The 26,038-nt window shown below is 46.7% G+C and overlaps 1 protein-coding gene across 8 annotated transcripts in view; it reads left to right on the plus strand.

The window, feature by feature from the left end:
* TNIK (TRAF2 and NCK interacting kinase) overlaps positions 1-23,022 on the plus strand; it is a 147,231-nt gene extending 124,209 nt beyond the window's left edge. For 3 of the 8 annotated variants that reach the window (XM_033069081.2, XM_033069088.2, XM_033069085.2), the window contains 15 exons: positions 620-717; positions 1,438-1,461; positions 4,234-4,242; positions 5,307-5,491; positions 8,550-8,676; positions 10,798-10,962; positions 13,818-13,932; positions 14,299-14,469; positions 14,705-14,848; positions 16,353-16,487; positions 16,658-16,758; positions 18,002-18,151; positions 19,068-19,227; positions 19,837-19,976; positions 21,497-23,022. In XM_033069081.2, coding sequence (XP_032924972.1) covers positions 620-717; positions 1,438-1,461; positions 4,234-4,242; positions 5,307-5,491; positions 8,550-8,676; positions 10,798-10,962; positions 13,818-13,932; positions 14,299-14,469; positions 14,705-14,848; positions 16,353-16,487; positions 16,658-16,758; positions 18,002-18,151; positions 19,068-19,227; positions 19,837-19,976; positions 21,497-21,580 — 1,808 coding nt within the window. In that variant the 3' untranslated portion in view covers positions 21,581-23,022. Of the gene's footprint in view, positions 1-619; positions 718-1,437; positions 1,462-1,883; positions 1,887-4,233; positions 4,243-5,306; positions 5,492-8,549; positions 8,677-10,797; positions 10,963-13,817; positions 13,933-14,298; positions 14,470-14,704; positions 14,849-16,352; positions 16,488-16,657; positions 16,759-18,001; positions 18,152-19,067; positions 19,228-19,836; positions 19,977-21,496 lie in introns of all 8 variants that reach the window. The other 5 variants (XM_033069083.2, XM_033069086.2, XM_033069084.2 and 2 more) reach the window with 3 other exon arrangements.
* Positions 23,023-26,038: the final 3,016 nt, after the last annotated feature.

Consider the following 26,038-nt stretch of genomic DNA (forward strand, 5'->3'; position numbering starts at 1 on the left):
AATTGTTCCCTCTCATCCTAGAGACCCTCTTAAAGATATTCCATTCCCCTGTTTAATGTAGTAGTGGAGTTGCCACAGCCCATACACCCCAAATCTGCATTCTGGCACAGCCCCACACTTCCAGTCCCCAGGGCTGAAGAGCATTTAGACAAATGCTGACTCCATGCATTGAATATTTTATGACTTGGCCATAAGAGGATGGTGTCTGTTGTTGAAACCATCAGTCCTCTAGGTAGTCAATAAAAGGAGTTTGTAACTCATTGTCATTTTGGGTTTGGTTTTGGTCTTACTAATGAGGAATTCTGTGACAAATATTGTCCTAGTGATGTGAGATGCTTCAGAGCTTTTCATTTATCACATGCTCTGCTCTTCTGCAAAGTAAATTTGTTTCTGTAGTAGAAAAGGAGCTCTGCAGGAGAGCTGTTGGTGGAGGCTAGGCAGGATTATGGCTTATCTTGCTTTGTTGGTGGAGAAGCAGAAAGGAGCAGCAGGGTTTTTCAAGACACACAAAGCAAAGTGATGATGAAACCTCTGTTCCCACCTGTCCCAGGTGACAGGATGCAGTGGTGGCTTTTGGCAGCATTTTAATTTCTCCTTTTTCCATCTGCCTTTCACCCAGGGAATGCCAAGCCTGAAGGGTCCCCTGTGCTCTCCCATGAGCCTGCCAAGGTCAAGCAGGAGGACAACAGGGACGTGACACGACCGAGCCGACCCGCTGTGAGTCCCCAATTCCTTCCCATGGGAATGCTGCCAGCTGGCTTGGCCACGTTTCCCTTCAGTGCGGTGGCACAACCGTGGGGACCCCAAAAACGAGGCTAGTACTGCTGCTGCTCCAGCACAGAGACTGGAAAGCAGCAGTACAGCCAGAGCCCCTGGGAGATTTGAATGCTTAAGAGAGTGCATGAATTTTTACCAGGAGCCCAAGCCTAGGGGAAAGCACTTAAGCCTGTGTTTCCAGGTGAAGCAGACGCTTAAGGGCTTTGCTAGCTTGGGCGCGGCGGTGGCCGATGGCACATTGTTGTGTTCCGTGCTGCATGTCCCCCGCAGCACCCGCCCAGGGATGCTCTGCTCATGAAGGCTGGCAACCAACCAGCCCCCAACAGCCTTCCCAGCTTAAAACCCCTCCTGGTAGTGGTCTCTGTACACTCCCCTTCTATTATTCTGAGCAAAATCTCATCCGAAGTGTTTCCTCCTGGTTTAATGGTGGTGACATTTGTATCTTAAAACTGCAGAGTCGGCCTAAAAATGATATGAATTTCCATTGCTTCTCTATTTTAATGTGTATTAATGTTTTGTTGATAATGTTTTTTTTTCTCTACACTCCACAGCGTTGAGCTAACAATTCTAATTTTATTTCTAACCTGCTTGCCCTTCCTCTGGCTTTTTCCTGTCCCGATCTGTTTCCTCTGATGCTGATTATTCTTCCTTTACCCACAGAGCTATAAGAAAGCTATAGATGAGGTTAGTGATATCTTTTCTCAGTGGGTCATGCCTATTCAAGGTTGACTAGTTAGTGCTTAATTCCAAGCTGGGTTTTCTTGGTGCTGGTGTTGATAAAGGTGGCGATGCGATCTCGGGTCGGACAGGAGCCCGCCCGCGGGGAGGGGACAGCACTGCTGGTGTGCTCTGCTCAGCCCTGGGCTGCCCTGAACCTGCTGGCCACACCACTTGCATGGAGGCCAGGGCAGAGGCATCCCAACATTCACGTGGGGGAGCAGGTGGTGCTGCTTGTTCGGCGTGTTGGAAAGAGAAGGAGCGAGAGCGGAGGTTTCTCGTGCCGGTGGAGGAGGTGGGGCAGCCTGGACCCCTCACCACATTCTGCTCTCAGCCACAGCCCCTGGCCACCTGCTGATTTCAGTGGGGCCATCAAGTGCTGTTTGAAGCATGTTCTAAGCTTAATTCAAAAGAGGGCACTTGAAAAACCGAGCAGTGGAAATGCAGGGGGTTGTTCATTCTCATGGACCAGCATCCACTGCAGAGCCAGAGTCAGCAGAGCCTTCTTGCATGTTGATGGCAGTGCTGGTCCTCCCTCATCCTCCTAAAAAATGAGTCCTGAAGTACACCTTTTTTTACATATGATAATACTTTAAATGTGCATCTGGCAGTGGTGAATGTTTAAACATTTAAGGGAAAAAACAAGCATTCCTGATTTAACTTGCCTCACACATGCATCACTGTGCACATTGCTGAGACTGGTAACTGCAGGGCTGTAGTGGAAAGCACTGGTTTCTGCAGCCTCTTTCATCTAAAAATAGAAGATATGAAAGAAGGAAGATGTGCTGCTTAGTTAACTTGTTCTCTTGGATAAAATATGAGCAATACATTTTGTTTAATGAGGTGCTTTGTTAAGAAAAAAGCACATAAATCAGTGTCTAAGTAGAGGCAGCGTGTGTGCTAAATTCAAGCTCAAGTAGCAGTGTGATTTCAGAAACCAATCTGACTTGATTCCAGCAAATATTAAATCTAAAGAAGGCTTTGTAATTAAAAGTAATTAAAGAGCACTGACACCACTAACTTATGTATTATGTCACCCTCAGTAATAACACTTGGAACATGTGTGGAACTACAGAGTACTTTCTCTCTAGTTGTCAGATTGTTTTTGGTCCAGGAGCAACTTGGTGAAGCTGTTTAATCCTACAAAGTGCTCATTACTCACAGAAAATGATAGCATCAAAGAATTAACCATCCTGAGGCAAAGCTTTAGCTAGGAAATATGAGTTATCTGATGATATTGTCTGCAAGTATTATTGCTCTTATAACTTGCAAATTAGTTATTAAAAAGTAATTATTCTGATTTTTAAAATACTTGACTATCTTCTAGTGATGGCCAAAAAAGGCTGATAAGGTGCCTTGAAGCACATTAGAAGTGGAAGGTGCATAAATGGAAGTAATTTTCACAGTCCAGTGCTGTGACAGGGACGAGTTCAGTGCTAGTCCTGCACTGCATAAGTCCAGCTGTAGTTTTAAGAGGCTCTTACACAGTCCTAAAACCCCTTTCAAAGTGAGAGGCTCTAATTCAATTCAAAGGCAAGTGCTCAATAAAGAGCATGTTTGATGCTCTAAATGGAAAGCATTGTTAAGCTGCTGAAATTGTCACTGGTTCTTATTTAGGAAAAGAAGCAATCATATCATAGAAGCTGCTGCAGCACTAATTAAAATAATTAGTTGTCGTGACTCCAGATTTGACTGTGTTTCAATCCCAAACATGTTGGCATTAAAAAGGAACCCTTGCAATACCGCAGTCTCTCTTTAATCAGGATAAAGAGCCTTTCTTTAAAGGTACAGAGACCATTTGGAGGGATACAGAACTATAGAATCAGAGAATGGTTTGGGTTGGAAGGGGCCTTAAAGTTCATCTTGCTCCCATCCCACCCTGTCCAGAAGCAGGGACACCTTCCACTATCCCAGGCTGCCCCATCCATCCTGGTCTTGAACATTTCCAGAGATAGGGCAGCCACAGCTTCCCTGGGCCACCTGTGCCAGGGCCTCACCACAGTCTGAATAAAGAATTTCTTCCAAATATCTAATCTAAACCTACTCTCTGTCAGTTTGAAGCCATTCCCCTTTGTCCTGTCACCCCATACTCTTGTCCAAAGTCCCTCTCCAACTCTACTGGAGCCTCTTTAAGTACTGGAAGATGCTCTGAGGTCTCCCTGTGGAACCTTGTCTTCTTCAGGGTGAACAACCCATATAAAACCCATCACAGTTACCTGCTGTGAAACAGGGATTCACCAGTTTTGTTTTGTTGGGTTTTTTTTAAAAAACAAGGCTCTTTTTTTTTGTATGCTTATACTTATGGGTCTGATGCAAAGCTCTCCAATATCCAGGGGAGTCTCTGTGTCAGAGCCCGGGCAGGGCAGACCTGGGAGCAGAATGTGCGGCTGTCACCGGTGGGAGCCCGCCGGGAGGTGTGGGTCACCAGCAACCCAAGCACAGATTGCTTACAAAACATTCCTGCCTCACCATTAAAAAACAAACTGGGTTTGCATCTCAGCCATAGAGCTTTTCCATCCTTTTCTTCACGTGTTGACAGGATAGATTTTAAGAGCTCCTTTTGCAACCGTAATTAATATTGCCGTAGTCGCCCTGCTGGAACGGTAAACTGGAAATGCAGTAAATGAGAGTATGGCCGTAAGACAACTGTGGAATTTAGTCTTTTTCAATGAGTTTCTTTCTCCCTAATCCTTTATCTCTGACCGAATGCACTGATGCCTACCTCGGTCACTAATATAGGGAGAAATGGTAAGACTGACAATTGCGATGCTTTGTTCGTCATGTGCATGTCTTGTGCAACAGAGTTCTCTAACCCATTCTAATTCGAGCTCTCATGCTTTTCTGCCCTACTGCTTCCCCCTGCATTGCTATAAAAGCATGTAAGATAACAAAAAGTCTCTTTTCTACACGGTGCCTGCCATGTTCCTTGTTTTGAAATAGCAGTGTCTATTTTATATGACTGTCGGGTCTGAGACCTCATCAAAGTCATGGTAAACTGAAAAATTATGACTAGGCTTTGGGACCGCTCCTATATTTTTTTCTTGTTTCAAGGCTTTTTTGTTTATTTTATTTTCTTTTTCCCTTAGCTTGTAGGCTGCCACATTTCACATAAAGTGCTTAATGGGTCCCGCTGAGGGATTTTTTTTTTTTTTAATTATTATTATCATTATTTTTTGATCGTGTGGCTGACTCAGAGCTGTGACTCCAAAGTCTGGCTGAGCTGGGCGCTTCTCCTCGTGCTCCTCACCGCCTCTCGGCAGCCGCCCGACAGCGGAGACTCACCATGGAAGCAGCTCTTGACGTGGGGATTGCACCACTCCATGGGAGATGCTGTCATTGCTTCCTTCCCAAATGCATTTATTACAGAATAAATACCATTACGGGGTCTCTTTGAGAAGTTTGAAAGAAGAGAAAACCCTGCAGGAGAAATTCTCCGAGCCAATCTTTGAAGTGACGTTGTTTTCCAGTTTACTATGATGGTGACTGAACTTCACCTTTTCCAACAAATATAATTTTGTCGTGTATATACATATAAGTGTGTGTATATATATGCACATACACGTTCCAAAGAGAAAAAGAAGAGGTTGGCTATTGACTTTTCAGTGAGCGTAAATCAGTTTTGTTTTGTTTAATAAATGCTACATGCTACAAACATTGTCTTACGTTTGTCTCATGTTTGTAACGACTCTGTAAAGCTATTTCTTGTTGCTCGTGCTGTTAGCATTGGCTTTTGGAGAGATGTATGTGACATTCCCTTTGCTCTGAATGTAACAGCCATTGCTTCCTTGTTTCCTTGCCCCCATCCCCTTTAGGATCTGACGGCTTTAGCCAAAGAGCTGAGGGAGCTGCGCATCGAGGAAACCAATCGCCCCCTGAAGAAGGTGACGGACTATTCCTCCTCCAGCGAGGAGTCGGAGAGCAGCGAGGAGGAGGAGGAGGATGGGGAGAACGAGACACATGATGGGACCGTGCCTGTCAGTGACATCCCACGGCTCATGTGAGGAACGCTTTCTTTTGGGGGGGCAAGCCATGAAACCCCAGTGTGTGTTCTGCTGGAGGTGAAACTCCAACGTGTCTTGGCCTGGAGGAGAAATCCTGGCATGTCCTGGTCTGGAGGAGCAGTAGCTGTGATAAAGGACATTTCCAAATTGGTGTCTAGCACTGGGAACAGCGTCATGGTTGCAAGGGATGATGTACTCACATGAGTGTTTTTCCTGTTCCAAACTAGAGATAATTAATGGGAAAAACTGGGCAATTTCCACTGCATATTCTGTGAATGTTGGCTCAAAGCTGATGGAGCTGTTCCTACTGATGAGCCAGACAGGTTTTTGGCCAGAGTGGGCACAGCTGACCTCATCCACAGTGTGGGTCCTGCCCATGGGATGGATGTGTTAAAGCTCTGCCTGCTCTTGAGCCTGGTGTTGCCCCAAATTAAGCCATGTTAAAGTGTCAGTACTTGGTGGCCTGCCCAGTGCCAACTGGTAGAGCTAGGATTATAATAATCCTGAATCTTAGTCTTGGATTTCTGCCCTTGGCTCAGTCAGTGTTGCTGGGTTAAAATGGTGAACTGAAGAGATCAGCTATGGGACACCTGTGCTTTGAGTCTCTGCAGACCAGGGCAGCACACTCACAGGGAGCTGTTGCCATTCAGAGAGAGTTCCTGGAGCATCTCTGCTCAGGCTTCCCACCCAGTGCTTTGCAGGGGCATTTCTGGAGGTCCCTGCCTGACAGCAGGATCTGAATCCTGCCCCTTTGAATTCACAGAGGAGCTGTAGGCAGGTTTCAGGGGGTTATTTGTATTTTAATAGTTTCAGTTTTTCCTGCTAAATGAGTTATAGTTGATACAGGCATACCTGGCTTCAGGAGCATGGTTTAGCAGTGAACATGATGGTGATGGGTGAATGGTTGGACTTAAGGAATTCAGAGATCTTTTCCAACCTAAATTCTTTGATTCTCTGATTCATGGTGATGGGGCATGGAGCAGCACAGATGCCCTCTAAGTGGCAGAAAGACCGTGTCTCCTTGGGTCCATGTTATTCAGAGTGCCAAACTCCTGGGCTGGAGCTTCCTTCCAGCAGAAGAATTAAAATCAGAGCTCTTGGGTTGGTTGGAGCAAGTCAGGAGCAGAGGGATGGCTCTGAATGGGCAGTCAGGCGTGCCAGAAGGGGCCTCAAGCTGCTCATGGAAAAGTAGTTTAATCAGGAGTGGCTAATCTGTGCTGACATCCTTCTTCAGACACCTTGGGTTTGACACAGCACTTCCCAGTGGATAAATGTCTCACTGGATGCCTTGCAGCCATGTGTGTGGGATGACAGGCACAGCAGTGAGCTGCGTGCCCCCAGCCCCTGCCAGCCCAGTGCCACATGTCCCATAATGTCTCTGTCGTGTCCCAGAAACAGAGGGTGGAGATGCAGAGCTGTCTGCAGGCAGAGCTGCACTGCCTCATGTCTGGGGAAAGAGAAAGCAAATCCTCTGAGTTACACCCTTACTTCACAAAAAGGACCTTAACTCTAGTTCAGCCTTGATGTACTTTGTTGTTTTTCTAAGAGATTTATTTTTCTATGTTCAGCGTTTGTCATTGGAAAGTGGGGCCAAGAGAGATCATCTCATCTTCTGCTGCACATTCTGAATGATCTTTGTGTAATTTATGTTTAAACTTCCCTGGGTATCCTCTCTGGGCACTTGGCTGCACTTCATTCCAGCTCTATCCAGATCTCTTCTGCTGAAGGATAAACCTATCCATTGCTTTGTGTCCCAGTGGATAGCAGGATTGTTTATTCCATTCACCTCTGGAGATATCATTTCTCCATCTGAAGACTCTGATGGCTCCCTGCACCTCCCTCTCCTTGAGCTGTCCAAGCCAGCAGGATGACATGGAAGCTGTGCACTGATGAAATTTGTGAGCTCAGCCATTCATTCTCTGGCTGTGCAGTGTCAAAATTAACATAACCTCCTCTGGTCCTGTTTTGTTATTTTAAAACTAAATAACTGTGCCATGTTCTCATCCTTAGTGAAAAGCTAACAGTAGGGAGGTGTGAGCTGCTCACATGAAAGTGCTGCAGGACTATGGTGGGCTGTTGTCTGCCTTTGTAATGCCTGTCCAGTTGTGGTTTGATACGATGAAGGCAAGGAACCAGTCCCACCTCGGGGTCCCCAGGGCTCAGATCTCACCTTGGATCAGTAACCCCATGATTAATCTGGGTTGTTTTGGCTTTTCACTGACCAGGCTCCCTCACAAGCCTCTGGGCTTGTTGCTGTTCACAGGAGTTAAAGATTGTATTGCCTCACACTGGTGGAAGCAGTTGGTCTGTGTGGCTTTTAAATGCAAAGTAACAGGTCTGATCATCCAGGGTGCTTGTCAGCTTGCTTGTGAATTTGTTTGAGTTATATTTGAGCAGCCAGGCTGCCAAGAATGTAATAGTGAAGTAATGGGGGCTGCTCAGCACCTGTGACATCCAATCTCAGGCAGTCCTAAAATTTAATAAATTCCAGCCCCCTTCTTCAAATAAGAACATGGAAATTTCAAGGTGAAACTGAAACCACGGGTTAGGACTACATTTTCACTTGGAAAATAGCAGAAAGCTGCAGGACACAACTTGTCCTCCTGCCCACGCCTTCTCCAGACCCCATCCCTTCCCTTATTTAACACCTGATGCTCTGGTGTTTCCTTTTCTGGGGTTGAGATGGGAATTAAAGGGAGTAAATTTTGGTTTTCTGCAGCTTTTTTAGGTTAAAAAAAAATTATATAAAATAGAGCAGGAGTGCCACTCCTTGTTACCTGTTCATCAGTGCTCCTCTGAGGACACCTTGGGATAAAAAAGAGGATAGTTTCTCTCTTTGATATCTGTAGTTTGTCAACCTGACCCTGGTCCTGTGTTTCTGGCAGCATATATAATTTCCCCGTAAATCTAAGTGAATATATTTTTGTAACTTGAATATATACAAATATATATATATATATATATATATATAAAAAATAACTGGAATAATAGAGGATTTTTCGTGAAGTTTAACAAAGGAAATACTCTGTTAATGCTTTTCCACTCTGTCCCCAGACCAACAGGAATCCCTGGAAGCAACGAGCCCTACAACCTGGGAATGGTGACAACCCACGGGCTAGAGACTTCCCACGCAGATACGTTTAGCAATATTTCAAGGGAAGGGACTTTAATGGTGAGGGAGGTAAGTTGTAAAACAAACACTTCCATGGAGCATCTTCAGGAGGTTTTGCCCATGTAAGCACAAAAACTAACAGTGCTGTGTGTCCGGAACACAAAATGAGGGAGCGAATTGTGCTCGCTAGCGCTCTGACTGCAATTTACACTCGGAGCAAATGCGACAAGTGCAAATGTTTCTCAGAACTACAAACAGCAGTGAATGGCAGTGCCAGGGCACGGTGGGGAGGAGGAGGCTCCTGCAAAGGGCTCTGCTGTGACCCCACCATTGCTCCAGGCAGCAGGAGTTACCTTCAACTCACAGCATTTCTTGATTCACTTGGAACTGGCCCAGAGTTTCCCCTCTTCTTCCCAGCCTTTGCCACCTTGTGAGTGTTAGAGCTGTGCTGTGTTTGCAGAGCATGTGGGGGCTTCTAGCAGAGGCTGGTCCTGCTCAGAGCAGTCAGCTCATCCCAGATGGGTGTGAGCCTTCATCCCCAGCTCCAGGGCTGTAGAGGTGAGGCTGTGGTGGGAGCAGTTCTCATGGATGGTTCTGCAGGAGTCGGGCAGAGGAGGCACCTTCAGTGGCTGTGCAAGATCTCCCTCGGTGTTTTTTGGCTTCCCTGTTGCTGAGATGTTCTGGGCATGCTGGTGGAAGATGGGCAGATGGACTCTGTGAGAGGGCAGGATGCCCTGGTGGTTAGGGAACAGGGGAGTCACTCTCCCACCAGCACATCAGGGAGCTGGATGGGAGAGGAGGAGGAGGGAGGGGAGCTTGGGGTCTGCAGTTGTATAGGAGGGATGTTTAAACAAGACTTGTGCTGCATTTTAGATCTTAATTCCATTTTTCTAATAAATCCACATATGAAGGAAAAAGATGAATGCAACTTTGAAAGAGAGGAAGGAGTTAGCAGAAGTCACAGCGTGTTTGCTGCCTTTCTCCATCAGTTTTGGAGGGGGTAATAATACAGTCCCCCTCATGCCTCACTGGGGTGGAGCTGTTCAGAGCAGGGATCCCCACAGCTCTGCACATCCCTAAATCAGGGAGGGTGATGTGGGTGAGTGGGAGAACAAGGCCCTGTGTAACAGGCAGCTGTTCCTGAAATGAGCTTTTGCTCATCACAACAGTAAAACCTGTGCTGTGTCAGCAGGGCTGTATGAGAATTGGGATGCAGAAGGGTTTAAAAGCTGTGGGCAAGACAAGCAGCTGGAAAACCCCACTGGGAGGAGAAATCCAGACTGTAGCCTTGTGCTGGGTGCTTACTGGTTTTCCCCACCACCACCATAGCCATCAGAGGATGGTCTCACTGAGGGCAGTGGGCTGTGGGCAAAGAGCTTTTCATTCCATGATCGTATAGCAAGTGTGGTTGAAGGTGATGGTAATGAGCAATCAAAAGATAAATATCATCAGGACTAGCCAGGGCTTAGTGAGCCCAGTGGAAGTTTCCACAAATCCCAGTAAATGGGTAAATCTCTGTAACCATCTCGTTGATGTGCTCCAGGTAGGTGAGATTCATTGAAATGGAAAAATAAACGAGGAGGGGATAAACTTCCCAGTACCTGCCTTGAACAGGGAGGGGATGGAAAGGCAGGGGAGCCCTGTGGAAACCCAAGGAACCTCGTGTGCAGGGCCAGCTGCTGGTGGTTCTGCCACTCCTCCGCCGCTGCTGCTGCTGTTCACTGCTGGTTTGGGTCACAGAAACATGGGACTGGGCTGTGCTGGCACTTGCGGTCAGGCTGCTCCTTGCAAAGCTGTCCAGGCTAACGCTGACTGAGGGCTCAGATTCTGTCACCAGTGGCCATGTGAGAGGAGAGCTGGCCATGGGGTTTGCACCCATGGGGGAAAGCGCAGAATCTGCCCTGCATTCCTTGTCTCCAAACAACAGTGGTCAGGCTTCTCTCGCTGTTTTGTGGCTATTAACTCTGTGTTGACTTTGTCATTAATCCTGTCTTTAATTCTCCTGGAGGGGGGGTTGGTTTGCTGCTTGCCAGATTGCATGGGGATGGAACAGAGAGGGTCCTTCTCCTGCGCTTGCTCTGGGAACCGGGGGACTGCCGACAACTTCGTTTTGTTTGGGTTTTTTTTTTTTCCTCTTCTTTTTCTCTTCCCTCCCCTTCTCTTTCTTCCTCATGCCTTGTGTCTCTGCAGACCTCTGGTGAAAAAAAGCGTTCTGGCCACGCAGCCAGCAATGGCTTTGCAGGTCACATCAATCTGCCTGACCTGGTGCAGCAAAGCCACTCGCCGGCGGGCACGCCGACCGAGGCCCTGGGGCGAGTCTCCACGCATGCGCAGGACATGGACTCGGTGCCTGAAGTAGGTGGTGGGGGGCTCCTCTTCCTCCTTTGCATCGCTTTTAAATCAAGTATTAACATCTCTGCCCCCTGAAGGGGCTCTCCTGCTTTCCTCCCTGGCTTTCTTGGCTCTTCCCTCTCTCCGTTTCTGGTCCTTGTGGGTGAGTGTAGTGGAAATACGAGGGAGTTGGATGGGTTCTGCCATAGGGGTCTGTGGCTGATTTATTAGCTCTTTCAGGCCCACCAGCTGGAGTTCTGGTGGTGTGACACAAGTGTTGCCAACTGATGAGAAAGCCCCATTTTTTTGACACTGGGATATAAAAGGAAGTGATGAGAGCCAGTGATGCTGTTAGCTTCAACTGGGCCCAGCCTCCATCTGTGCAACCTCTGATAATTACCATGGCTGAAAAGGTTACCAAAAATCCAAAGCAAACAAAATTCCAGATAGTTCCTCAGAATAGAAGAAACCTGCACTCTTTCAGAGTCATGTGTTTCCTGCCATGGCAAAATGTTTCTCTCTGGTAGGTGTCCTACAGGCACATGATTGAATACTAAAACTGTATGAAGTGTAGTCTTGGTACAAGATGTGACAAATAAACCAAAGGAATTGATGTGTCCAGCTTATCATCCCTAGCTGTGGGTACCAAACACAGTTCATTTTTCCCATGAGAAGTCAACCCATTTGGTGCTAATTAAGCTATTGTGTTTAATGTTTTTGTTTCATTTGGTGGGTTGTACATCAAAAGTTCTGCCATCCTGTGTTCTTTCATAGAAATGATGTTCTCACTTCATGGTGTACTTTTACTAGCTGTATAAAAATAAAATTTTCTTGGAATTGGGCATTGATAAAACATAAGAACAGATGGTGCTTGACTTGACCTCAAGTTTTCATCTGTTTCCTCACTGGCATTGAAAGCAGCAATGAGAGAGTCGATCCTGAAAGTAACACCTTCCACAGTCATCCTGGGGCTGCTGAAATGCAGCCTGGGATTTGGTTTGAATGTATTCATTTATAGAATATCAGCCAGAAAGATCTTCTCCATTTTTAAAATTGTATTTTTAGAGGTGACTGAGCAGGGAATGGGTGTGAGTGCAAACTTGGGAATTTTGTTCACAGGCTTCCAGGTGACTCATGCAAGCACAACCTCAGCCTGCAGCTTGATGCTCTTTGTAAGCCACCACACAGGTTTATAGGCTGTTCAACAGGACCTGGGGGAAGATGAAATCTCAACATTGAAATATCAGACTTGGAAGCTATTAAAAAGTCAGCTTCTGTGGAGAATAACTGAATGTGAGCAAGGAAAAATGCTTGGTGCATTGAGATGAGGGAGTCCTTCATAATTCATTTGCTGGGGAGCACATGGCTCTCAGCTGGAAATCCCTGCAAATACTGAAATCTTCTCTTCCTTAAATTGCTGATGTTTTATGGGAGAGACATCCAGCACAGGAAAAAATCTGTGTATTTCTTGTACAGGAGACAAGCACCAAGCAGAGGTATCTGAGCCTGCAGCCTTCCCTGCTGCAGGCTGTTAACTCCTTCCTTGGTCCTCAGTTCCCATGCTCTGTTTAGAAATCCATCCTGTTTCTATGGAAACAGCCAGGCTGTCAGGCAGTGGGGTTGGGAGGGAAGCAGGATGCACAGCCTGATTTTGGCATGGATGCTGGCTTGCCCATGGATGCCAACCCCAAAATGCCTTGGAAAAGTCACGAGCCATGAAGCTGCTCCTACACCTGTTTTTTTTGTGCTCCTGAATCCCTTTATGGCCCACTGGAAGACAGCACAGGCCCAGCCTGGTTTCAGTGGGGATGTGCCAGGGTGGTGATGGCACCTCTCTCCCAGCATGGAGGACTTGTCCCCAGGGCAGCTGTCACACAGGGACTGTGGCAGTGGGCACAGGGACAGCCTGGACTTGGTGACTGGGTGAAAGCTGAGGAAGATTTACTTCAGAAGGACAATGTCCTAGAGAAGAAAAATGTGAGCTGTAGTGGTGTGACAGAGTGAGCTGGGTTTTGCTGCTGTTACAGCTCTAAACTGAGCTCATCCTTAAACTGTGTCCTGGGTAAATGCTGGAGTAGAAAGGATAAACTGCTCAAAGAAGGGGGGAATTCACCTCACTTTGACTCCAAAGGCAAGGATTTCCTTTTGCTTGGAAGGAGGTCTTAGCCTCATTTTCTGCCTTAAAGCAATGGTTTTAAAAAGAAAGCAGTGACACTGCAGTTTGTTCATCCTCAGATTCCCCCAGCAAAGTATTGGCTCTGACATTTCCTGTGACACCCTCAGGTTAAGTTTTGTTAACTTAGAAATGCCCCTGTCTGCAGTCCCACATGAAATGCTGGGGACAATTTAAAACTGTGCCAGCTGCCCCAGGCCAGGGCTTCACAGGGACTCCCAGCACCATCCTGCCAACCTTGGCTGCAGTGGGAACGTGGGAAAAGCAAACCCTCACCTGCCTGACATCCCAGAGAAGGTTTAAGGAATGTGTGTGACGTGCAGACAAGTAAACAGGTGGACTGATGATAAAGGTCTGCTCCAGTCTAAATGATTCTGTGATTCTCTGTTGGATTTACCTGTGTTGGCTTCTGCCTCTGGCCCTGCAGCTTCTCTGCTGACTGTCCTCATGGCTGTGCTTCTGCCTGTGAGGAGAGAGCAGAGCCAGGTCCTGCTCCTCCCATTTTCTGTTGCTCACAAACACTCAGAAATCCAATTTAATGTTTGTTTCTTATTAGTTATGGGGAGGAGGAGCAGATGTTCATAGAGGGCTCGAAACGGGCACCACAGAGGCACTGTTTGCTAATTAGAAAGTCTCAGATGTACACAGATGCACAAAATCAGTTTTTTCTGTGTGCTGAACTCTTTCTTTGCTGTTCATTTTCTAGTATGGAATGGGAAGTAGCACCAAAGCCTCTTTCACCCCCTTTGTGGACACCAGAGTGTATCAGACCTCACCTACTGATGAAGATGAAGATGAGGATGAAGAGTCATCCGCTAATCGTAAGAGCCAGTGTGGCCAGTTTGAGATGGGAGGGCTTGTGGAAAGCAGGTCAGGGAGCCTGAATAACCCCAGTGAACTTCTCTCACATTTCACTCAATCCAAACATAGCTGGTGTCTGTATCCTTGCCCTCTCCAGCTGCCATCCAGCTTCTTCTCTGCCACCAGCAAAATGCCACCAGAAAGATGTGGGAGGAAACAGGGAGCAGCAGAAACCCACCCTCCTGTGTGCTTGGGAGAACTAATGTCTTGTAACAGTGATGATTCCCCCATCGAGAAATAAACCAAGCATTGTCATTCTGCCCAGAAAAGACATGACAAAACATTTAACCCATCACCCTCCCTGTCCTCTTGTGTTCCCTTGGCAGCCCTGTTCACCAGCGAGCTGCTCAGGCAGGAGCAGGCCAAGCTGAACGAGGCGCGCAAGATCTCGGTGGTGAACGTGAACCCCACCAACATCCGTCCCCACAGCGACACCCCCGAGATCCGCAAGTACAAGAAGCGCTTCAACTCCGAGATCCTCTGTGCTGCTCTCTGGGGTAAGGCCTGGGCACGCAGCTCCTGGGGGCTGGGGTGGGAATGAACCTCTGCCTGGCCCCTTCTCTGTCCCTCCAGGGTCACGAGTGACCCTTCCCATCCATGGGAAGGTCCCAGCCTGAGCTGTGCTGGTCAAACTTCTGGTGGCAGCAGAGATGAGTTCGAGGTGTTGTCCTTGGGAGCAGCCACGGCTCCTGGCACCCATGGCCTCTCCCTTTCTCTCCCTCTCCTCTCCAGGTGTGAATCTCCTGGTGGGCACGGAGAACGGGCTGATGCTGCTGGATCGCAGTGGGCAGGGCAAGGTTTACAACCTCATCAACAGGCGGCGTTTCCAGCAGATGGATGTCCTCGAGGGCCTCAACGTCCTCGTGACAATATCAGGTGCTGCTCTCGTGCTTTCACCCCCTCTTCCACCTGCTCAGCCCCAAGCCCTGATTGGTTCCAGCTCAGACAGAACCTGGTGTCAGAGGGAAGCTCCCAGGGGAGATGGAGGTGCTTGATTCTGGAATCAAATTAGTTAAATCTGCTTTCAAGAGAGTTTGCTCCCTTCACCTGCTGACTGCACTTCGTCTCCAGTCTTCTTTAGCAGGGAAGGGGAGGTGCAGGCTACAGGCAGGTGGCCCAGCAAGGGAGGTGGTCACAGCTTGAGGGGGCAGAGAGTTTTGCTTTTGGGACTGTGTGGGAAATCTTTAGATTTCCATTTCAGACCACAGAGGTGTTTGGGCTGTCCTAAGCATTGTGAAGGCCACAGGCTTTTCACTGTCCCCATGTTTAGCTGGAAGCTCCTCATATCAGGCTCATGGGGTGATTTCTGGAAAAAAAAAAAAAGCAAAACCTCTGTAGTCCTGTCTCTGAGAAGAGTATCCAGCATCCTCCTGCAGAGCACATGAGTGACAGAGCCAGGGCAGAGCCTTGTCCTGCTGGTGCCTGTCCAACAAAGCTCACAGAGGGCAGCAAGAAAGTGCTCATTAGCAAATTGTTTTATATCATCCTCTGTTTCCTTTCCTTGTTAAGATCCCTTGGCCTTGCTCTGCATTCACCTGCAAATTCCTCCCCCCATTCAGCTCTAAACTCACTGTTCCATCATTTACCTGGTCTGCAGTTCCCCTGTGGTTTTGGGATACAGCTGTAGGGATAAGGGGTTTAGTACAGCTGGCATGGGAATAGCACCCAACCCCAAGATGATGCTGAGAATAAGTCCTGGGGATTTAGGGAAGGAAACCTGTAAGCAGACAGGATCTATCATTTGTGTCCTGTCTCACCGGGCTCAGTGTGAGCTGTGTCCTGTCCCTGTAATGGGGGCACTGCAGCCACAGGGATTTTGCAGCCATGTCACAGCCATCCAAGAGCAGGCAGGCATGCAGAAATTTGGCAGCCCCTCAGCACTGCAGAGCCCAGCACCAGGCTTGCTGGCAAGCAGCAGTGCCTGTCGCAGGCCAAGGAGCTCCTGTCTCATTTCCAGGGTGGAATTAATGTTGTATGAAGGAGAGGGAAGGAAAAAAAAAACCAGGTAGTTGAGTGATTGGATAAGCTTTGAGCTACAGGAGGATTGGGATCACAGCCCCACTGAGCCCCACTGTTCCTCTGTGAACACTGATTTATAGGAAAAGGAATATTTCCAGCCTGTGGGAAGCAAAAGCCTGGCTTTTCCAGTGTCTGCCTGCAGCCTGCAAGACAGAGGTCTGGGCTGTGCTTTCCATATATTTCTTCCCAAGGAAAAACCCAGCACAACAACTAAATTACTATTTTCAATTGCTATTTATATTACTTTTATCATGAAATGGACTTAAATTTTATCATCTTGTGGTTGAAAATAAGCACTGAAACCTCAAGGTGGTCCATGCATCGTGCTCTGCTCTGACAGGGACATTTCCTTTGCCAACAGGAAAGAAGAACAAGCTGCGTGTGTACTACCTGTCCTGGCTGAGAAACAGGATTTTACACAATGACCCTGAGGTGGAGAAGAAGCAGGGTTGGATCACAGTTGGGGACCTGGAGGGATGCATCCACTACAAAGTTGGTGAGTGGAAATAAATGTCTGAAGAGATGTGGTTTTGTTCTCTAGTCTTAGGTCTGACCTGACAATTGGATATTAAAAAGTATGGGTAGACCATAGCCATAGAAGCTGTTCCTGGAGATTTGTTGGGAAGAGAGTGAACATGTTTAAAATTGGATTTGTTTTTATTTTAGTGAAATATGAAAGAATCAAGTTCTTGGTGATTGCCTTAAAGAACGCTGTAGAGATCTACGCTTGGGCTCCTAAACCATATCACAAGTTTATGGCATTTAAGGTATGTTTGTCTTTTACACCCTGTAATTGTAAATACATGAGATTTCTGTACTCTGCAGAGCAGAAAAGCATCTTGCCTATGTAGCTGAGCTCCTCAGGATGCCTGGCAGGCATGGGAGATGGGATCCTTGCTGGCTGAAGAGATTGGATATGTTCTGCTTACAGCCAACAATGAAATGTTATTATTAGTTTATGCTAGCAGGCTTTACTTGAGGAATTTGCAGAAAGCTGATCAAATGTATATGAGTAGAATTGAGTTGGGGATTTTGGTGGGTGTTTTTTGTGGGGTTTTTGTGTTTGTTGGGTTTTTTTCCCTCTGACTAATTTTTAGCATGCAGTACAAAAATAGGCTGGCATGATTTTCTGTTTTCATTTTGCAAGGTCCTCTCCTCTTCTGCAATGTGGATTCTGTTTCAAGACAGAAAGCTTGGGAGAGTGACCCACTCTTTCTCTCTCTTTTTTCCTCCCTTTTCAACTGCCTTGGTTTCTTCAGTGAGACCTTCCTCCTCTCCAGCCTGCCAGTGGGTACTTTGTGCTTAGTCCTTCAGAGCACTTTTCATCCCAAGCTCTGTGCAGAGAAGAGTCACAAGGGGCAATGCCTTGTGGAGATGTTCATGCTGAGTAATCTCATTTTACATCTTTCCAACACAAATGGACTTATGCAGTATTAGGTCACATTTGCTTTTTCTGAACAGAAGCCAGAATAAATGGGCTCAGTGACATGGAGAGCTCAGCAGCATCAAAATGATGTGGGATCCAGCTTCCCACATGTGTTTCACTCTCCTGCTGAGCACCTAAACCATGGTGCTTGATCTGGACTTGGCTGGGGGTTGGTCCCAGCCTTGATGCAGCAGGTTAGATGGAGCATGGAAAAGTAGGTTCTTGCTAAACTGACTCATTTCAGCAGCCCAAACCAAGCAGTGATCCCTGCCAGGAGGGGAGGTGGGTGATCACAGATCTCTGCTGAGAGAGATTGAACACACACTCATGTAAAATTGAGCTGTTTCCTTCCTTTAGAGACCAAATCCTTGTGTTGGCCTTGGGCTCCTGTTAGAGAGAGCTGGGCTTGGCAAGGGTGGGCATTTATCTGCTGGGATGGCTGAATACCCTCTGAGGCAGGAGTATAAATAGCCACATATTTAGTAGGAAACACAGTCAAACAAATGTGATTTCAAAGCTGTATCAGGCTGCTGCAACAGGGATTTGTTGGTTTTCTGTGGTGCTCATGGAAAGGATTATAAAAGTCTTTTTCAGATCTGCAGCACAAGCCGTTGCTCGTGGATCTCACTGTAGAAGAGGGTCAGAGGCTGAAGGTTATCTTTGGATCCCACACTGGTTTCCATGTGATTGATGTAGATTCTGGGAACTCCTATGATATCTATATTCCATCTCACGTGAGTACATGGGCAGTGCTGTGCCTGTACCTGGTGACACAGGTCACCACTGGGGTTTGGGCAGGCTCCCAGGGCTCAGGAGTGGGGACCAGTGATGGGTGTGACATTCCCCAGTGCTGCCCTCACTTAAAGAGCACTCAGCTGTCACATACTTCATGTTCATCTCCACAGGCTGTTTCTGTCTTCATGCAGGAGCAGTAAAGTTTAAGGTTGCCATGTCCCACAAAAAGAATCCGTCTGTACACTGCATGGAGCAGCAATGGGGACTCTGTAGGATTTTCTTGTTGGGTCACTTAAACTCCATCTATACTGTTGGCCCACAATAAAATGGTCTAGGAGAAACTGTGTCACTAAACAAATGCAGGAATTGTTGAACCTGATTCAAGCAGCAATCTCCTCTGTGAGAACTAGCAAGAGCAGAGGGAGAAATACTGGGGGATGGTTTTGTGTTGTCTTAGCTATGGAAGGGCAGACATGGATGGAAAGCCAATGCAGCTGCCCTTGGAGCTAGAGGATGATTGCTGAAAAATAGGATATTTCCCCCCTAGGGCTGCCTGTAAAATTCTGAGTTTCTATACCTTGATTTGAACTGGTGATGGATTCATTGGCTCAGTCACTTCTTTGTGTTCCAGCCAAGTGTCAGCCATCAGTCTTGGGGGCGTGTATGTTGTGATCTGTCTGTAATTGCTGAACCTGTTTATCCTTGCTGTCTCAGACAGCTTTGATGGTAGGGTAAACATGACAGTTTATTCCCCTTCAGGCTTATCTCTGAAAGCCAGTGCCTGTGTGGGGAATGGAGGGGAAGCTTTGTTCTCTAGTTGGTTTGGGCTTTTTCCCTGCAGTGCTCTGCTCCCTCCCCCCTTCCCCTTTCTCCATTCAGTGTAATTCTGACTCTCAGGGTTTGTTTCACCTGCAGATTCAGGGCAATATTACTCCTCACGCCATTGTCATCCTGCCCAAGACGGATGGGATGGAGATGCTGGTGTGCTATGAGGATGAAGGGGTCTATGTCAACACCTACGGACGGATAACTAAAGATGTGGTGCTCCAGTGGGGAGAAATGCCTACTTCTGTGGGTAGGTCAACCCTTCCTCTTCACCTGCTTAAAATACAAGCCCCAAGTAAGATGAGGAGTTGAGAATGCTGAGATGGAGTCATTGGGATGAAGGGCATTTCCCTCTTTTTTCAAAGGGGATTTTCCTCAGCCAGCTATGAGATGCATTTGCTAAATTTCTTTAGTTTAGTCCTCTATAATAAAAGCAACTAATTTCTTCAAGATTTGAACTTTTTGAATATAAGATAAGTGTGAGATAATGCCAGCTGTTGCACTGGTGGGATACTGTGCTGAGTGGAGGGGGGCTAGGTGTAGAGCTGGGAGCCCTTCAGTTGCTCTTCTAGCTCTGCTGTTGTTCAGCTCCACAACCCATGAAGGCAAAACACTGCCCAGCTCCTCACCTTCTGAAAATGGAAGAAGTGATGCTGCTTCTGTTTAAATTTCTGAACAATTTCTAGATGAAAAGTGCTCTGAAAAGGCTGCTGTCCCTGCAGGCACACGCCTGGCCATCAGAGCTCTGCCATTGATCTGCTTAAGCTTTGAGTAACAGCTGATGAGAGCTTTTCTGCCTGCTGCATAATATTTAGCTCAACACAAGTTGTAACACCTGCCAAACACTTCCTTTTGACAGCCTACATTCATTCCAATCAAATAATGGGCTGGGGAGAGAAAGCTATTGAGATCCGGTCGGTGGAGACAGGACATTTGGATGGAGTATTTATGCACAAGCGAGCTCAAAGGTTAAAGTTTCTATGTGAAAGAAATGATAAGGTAAGTCCACTTCAAAGCTTGTATCTGTGCTGCCAGCTAGAAGGTGCTTTTAGAGCTTATGTCTGGTTTGGTTATTTGGGGTTAATAATTAATCTGAAGGTCCTGTTTAATAAGCAGTGCCCATAAGCCTATTCCCAGTTAATTTTCTCCAGTGGATGGAGACCTCAGCCTGCAAGATCTCTTCTACCTCTAGCTAAGATTTGCATTGACTTGGCTTGATTTTCTCCCAATTCTTTCATCTGAACATTAAATTGAGGCTGCCAAATGTACTCCCAAAGTTGAGTATTAGCAAGGGTGTGTAAGTGACTCTGATTTGAGCTCTGATGCAGAAACATTTTGATGTGTCTTTAGATGCATCTTTAGATGCATTTTGATGCATCTTAAATTATTTTCCTCTCACAGCCTCATCCCTTTCTGTAGAAAGCAGTGATAGATACTGCTCTGGAGGGTCACCAGAGCTGCATGGCTGTAATGCAGATGAACCCTGCCACAGGTGTTGGAAGGGAGGCAGGAAATGAGGAGAAATGCTGGAGGAAAAGGCATTTTTGCATGGAAGAGATGGTTGAATGCTGAGATCTTTTTGCTGGTGGTGCTCCCTCCTCTCACAAGGTTTCACTAAGATAAGTCAGGACCAAGCAGCAGGGAGATCTTTCATGATGGACATGATCACAAAACCAGTGAAGAAACCAGTTGCTGTCCCCAGAGCAGGATTTAATAATGTGCATAAATGAGCAAGTGTTGCCTTTCTTGGGGCATGGAGGTAGGCTGAAGCTCTGCAGGAAAATGTATCCTAACTTTGCAGTTGAGTATGTTATGAGAAGCTGCCCAATAAGCTGAATTTAAGTTTTATTTAAGTGTAATCTAATTGTAACAAAGCTGGGAAAAAAACCCTTGATCTTTCTAAAATACTAGAACCAACTGATGGGTTTGAAATAGTAAACTCAGATGTTTCCCTTTCTGGAGAACTTGTTAAAGTGATAAGATTGAGTAATTTTTGGTTTTATTAAGGACAGAAACTTCAGATTGTTCCCTTCAATATTTGCAAATTATAACTTAATTATTTTTTAAGACTCCCTTGGAATCAAATGCTGGTGGATCCTGCCAGAAGCACCAAAATCCCTGTTCTTCATACAGAATCCTGATATATTTCTGCACTTTGAGCATCTTGAAAAGAAGTAATTTTTCTGGGCTTTACTTTCAGGAATAGCTGAAATACCAGGACTAACTTTTCCAAAAACAACCATTTCAGACTGAGGCAGATATTGACCCAAATGGTGAATGTTTAGCAAGATCCAAACCACCAACAGCACTTTTTTGTTAGTACTTCATAATAAAATGATGCTGTGGCAGTAAAATGTGATAAACCTGGTATTTTTAAGGCATTCCAAGCTCTTTTTGGTAGTGAGGGAGAAAGAGGTTTAATTACTGCATTTACTAATGAGTGACTCAATTTAATCCCAGTCTGGCATGGGTGAGCTCCATCCCCTGAGCATTAATAAATGTTCTTTCCTTCCCAACAGGTATTTTTTGCATCGGTGAGATCCGGAGGAAGCAGCCAAGTGTTTTTCATGACCCTCAACAGAAACTCCATGATGAACTGGTAACAGAGGAGCACTTGGCACTCACCGCCATGGCATTATTTCTAATTTAAAGGACATTAAACACGTGGACTAACACTGTAGAGGCAGGTGGGGAGGGCGCCGAGGAACCCCCTCCCCACGCTCCCCCGGCGCCGCCAGCCCCGGGGCAGGGACTGCAGCCAGGGATGGACTTTCACGCTTGGACCCCCCGAGGTCTCCTGATTACGCTGTGTTATAGTGGGTTATGAGTTTTTTCCTTTATTTTATTTTATTTTATTTTTTAGTTTTACTTTTTTCTTTGTCCCCTACTTTGTAAGAACGGGGAAAGAAACAGTGTCAAAAAGTCTGTTTTTAATTCTGTCTGCCTGCTAGCATCAAATATATAGTATGTTGTAAAGTTACCAATTAAATCTGGTGAGAGACAGCACAATAAATGTACCTTTTATCTTTGTGATGAAGGCCATAACCATATAGCTGGGTAATTTTAGAAATCTTTTGCCTTCACCAACATTTACATGTTGCTTTTGGCAGCAACGGCTTAACGGATTTTTAAAGAAGAGAAAAAATAATAGGTTTTTTCCCCTCTTTTGGGAAATGGATTTTAAATGGCTAAACTACTAGCCTTAGACTAATAAAAATCAGCTACCATTTTTGTCAAGTCTGTCAATCCATATTTCTATATGGATCTTCACATAATGGTGTGTCTTGATAGGGACAGAGGTGCCATTTCTTGTTGCTCCGGAGGTGCCCGCCTGCCCCGGGGCTTGGCCACGGGCACCGGGACAGGGGATCGGAGGAGGAAAGGATGGCAGAGGGTCAGAGGAGCCTGCAGAGGCTCCTGGGATGCTGTGGGCACCCGACCCTGCTGCTGAAGCCGGTGCAGGTTGTGGGTGCTCGTTCCCCCTGAGTCCGGAGCCGGGCACGGGCGCGTGCAGGAGCAGCCGGCACAGGGATGGGGACCACGAGACAAAGCTGCCTGTCCCCCATTGCTGGATTGGGCTTGTAAAGAGCTTAACAAATTATATATATGTGTGGTTTCTTCGGCCAAGGGTCTGAATCTACTCGTTTTCCACCCCCTCCACTCCCTAGGAATTACCCAACATACAGTGAAAGACAACATCTGTGCCGAACCGTGTGTGTGTGTTTAGTTCAGGTTGAATCGTGTCCTTATAAACTCTGCTCAGTTGATTTCCGTTTTCGGTGCGTATCTGGGGTTTTCTTTCTCAGTAGCTGCAAGCATGGCCGCCTGTGGTGTTGGGGTGTCGCATAACAAGGTCTGTGTTGCTGGTTTTAACCTACCTCGTTTCGGTTGGGGTTTGTTTTTTGGTTTGGTTTTGTTTTATTTTTTTTTTTTTCCGTTCCGCTGTCTATCACAGCGCTGTTACCTCCAGCGACATATAGAGAGCTTAACTGGCAATCTTGGTGTACTCAGTAACGATGGCTTTATTAAAAAATGATTAAATCAACAGGACTTGGTCAAACTTGAATCTTTATCAAGGGTGAGAGGTGATGCAGGGTGGCGGGGATGGGATGGGCCGGGCCACCCTCACCTGAAGCGTTCTGTGGGCAGGGTGTCAGGGTTTGGTACCACAGGGATTGCCAGTGGTGGGACTCCCAGAATGTGGAGTTCAGGGAAAAACAGGTGGGATGTGCTTTGTGGTGCCTTCTTCCAGCACCAGGCACCCTCCTGCTGGGATGGTGCAGCCTGGAGTGTAGGGATGGCCACAGGATCACGATACTGGTATTCAAATCCCATCACAAACACTGATTGCCACCAGCTCTTTGTATTTTCATTGTGGTTAAAATAAAAATCAAATAAAGCCCAGAGCTTTTATTGTGTTGCAAACTGATAACTGTTTTGGGGTGTTTTTTGTTCTACTTCAAGTGACTAGTGCACAGCTTTGGATGATTTTTGTTATTATGGGGTTTTGCGTACAGTGACAAAGTAGCAGGCAGTTGTTGAGTTTAAATGACTCAGGTGGTTTATAATTGTATTTTTTTAAATCTCAGAATCATTTGAAACAAAAATCACAGAAGCCAGCATTATCACAGTCTTGTCTATGGCATGTGTGTATGGAGATAACACAGAGCAAATGCTTTTCTAGTGCCAGCCACAATAAAACACAAAAGTTCACCATTAAGCCATGCCTTTTATGTTTGGGTAAATAAAACCTGGGGTTTTAAAGATTTTCAGGGCTCCTAGTCACAATGTTCTTTGTCTGGAGACTCTTGGGAGGTGGTTTTGGAACAGGATGAGTGCAGGGAGGTGGGACACATCCCTTGTGATGCTGCCCAGCAGTGAGCAATAGCCAAGGGATGTCTTGTTGGATGATCACCACGTGAAAACTCCTGCAAAATCAACCTGGGATTATTATAAAGACATTTCCCCTGCAAATGTTGCTAGCTTTGATTTGCTTGTCTTTTGCTGTAAGTAAAATGTGCTAATGGTTGATTAATGCCCTCAGAAACTACTTACTCTTAGTGTTTAAAGAAATAAAACCTGCAGCTTATTTAAAAACCCCGTTTCTGGGACTTTTTGCCCAGGAAAGGAAATTTGTTCAGCTGTGCAGTGGTGCAGGAGGAAACAGCAGTAATGTCTGTGCATGCAGGGGTTGCTTGAGCCTGTTGCAGATTCAATTATTTACAGAGTTGCTGTGAAATACTGTATAACTTCAGGGACATCATGGTAAATGGAAGAAAAGCCCTGAGAGCTGGCATGAGGCTGTGCAAGGGCCATGGCTAGCTCCACCACCCTGGGGAGATGCTGGGCACCACTGCCAGGTGAGGGATGCTCAGAGGTAAGGCTGCAGCAGCTACCTGTGGGAACTGAATCTTTTCAAACCTGTTGCAGAATTATCAAATGGCCTTTTTCTTGTTGTGAGATGGTTTGGGGGTTGACACTAAGTATTTTGGGACAGAATGGAGATGCTCGAGGTGACCCTGACCCCAAGCCCAGAGCTGGCCTGGCTGCTGGAAGTGGTTGAAGTTGAGCTGCAGTTCATTGTCTCGATGTGAGCCCACTTAAGGTCTTTTCCTGCTCATGCAACAATTTGATGCTCTGTAATTGGGGCCAGCAGAGACTGAACCTGTTCCCAAAGGTGTGGGGTGGAGCTCCACCTCACACCCTGCCTGTGTGTCCAGGCTGAGCTGCCCACGGGGCACAGCTCTGAGCAGATCCAGCAGAGATTCCTGAGCACTAAGGACACATTTCCTGGCACAGGACTCCTCTCACAACCACTGCAGTATCCTTGTCCTGTGCTGCACCCAGGACCTGCAGCTGGACAGATTTGCTGGGTTTGTTTCCCAGTTTTTCTCTTCTGGGAGATGCTGCACCTCCCAGAGCTGGGGGTGGGAAGGGGCTCATTAACCTCTGGTATCTTTACAGCAGTGCTGTAAATGCACCAAATTCTCTCTCCTAAATGTGTTTTATCAGCCTGAGCTGCTGTCTCACATGTGGCCCCAGCACTGCTGCCTGCCCCATCTGAGAAATAAACGAACATAATTTCTGTTCTGTGCCAGCCACTGAGGTGGCCGAGAGCATCAGCCTGCTCTTAGAGAGCCAGAGTCCTGCAGACCAGATCTACCTTTTTTTCTTTGTTTTGTTTTGGTTTATGGCACACTTTTCCTTTTTGTTTTTAACATCAAAGATGTCTCTGAATGACTCAGAGGCAGTAAAATGGATGTGCAAATTGCCCCAGCACCTGGGGATAGCCTCACAGCCCCTCTGGAATCTTTGAATTCCTTCCACTGAGGTGACAAGCATGTTCAGCTGTTCAAAAGCAGAGCCCCACCATAAACTTCAGCCCATTGCTTTTATCACACATAGATTATCAACAACACCAGTTACACTACACACAACATAGAGTAGGCAATAAGCATGGCAATTCTGCCTAACATTATGCACAGTTCTTGCACTTTATTATTTAAATAAAGCATTAGCAATAATGCAGACCCTATTGTCTGCCAATCACCTAAACACTGCCTGGCCAGGCTCAGCAGCCCTGGGATGGGTGAGTGCTGCTCTGGGCTGTGCTGTGCCACTCTGCATCCTCTGGACTGTGATCACAACTGGCTGTCAGATGTGCAAGAGATTTGATGGGCTGCTAATCCTAGTGGAACAGGCCCGGTTCTCTGTTCTGTAGGAACACTGTGCTTCTCTCTACCAAGCTAACCATCAGCCCCTTTGGGAAGTGTTGCATTGAGAGGAAAATAAACACACCAACCTTTCCATCCATGAGCTTTGGGACCAGCCTAAAGCCAGCCTCTGCCAATCACCACATCATCACACAATCACAGGGTCTGGAGTCTGTTGGTGCTACTGAGAGTCATTATGTGCTTAAATTGCCGGGTCCAAGCTGTGGAGGAGTGTGTCAGCCCAGCTGCCACCAGCCAGGGGCTCAAGGGCAGAGGTGAGGCAGCTGTGGCACTGGGTTGCAGCATCTTGCCTGGCAGGGAGGGTAAGAGGGTCATGGGAAAACCCTG

Source organism: Catharus ustulatus, chromosome 10 (genome assembly GCF_009819885.2).
Source record: "Catharus ustulatus isolate bCatUst1 chromosome 10, bCatUst1.pri.v2, whole genome shotgun sequence".
Classification (NCBI taxonomy): Eukaryota; Metazoa; Chordata; class Aves; order Passeriformes; family Turdidae; genus Catharus; species Catharus ustulatus.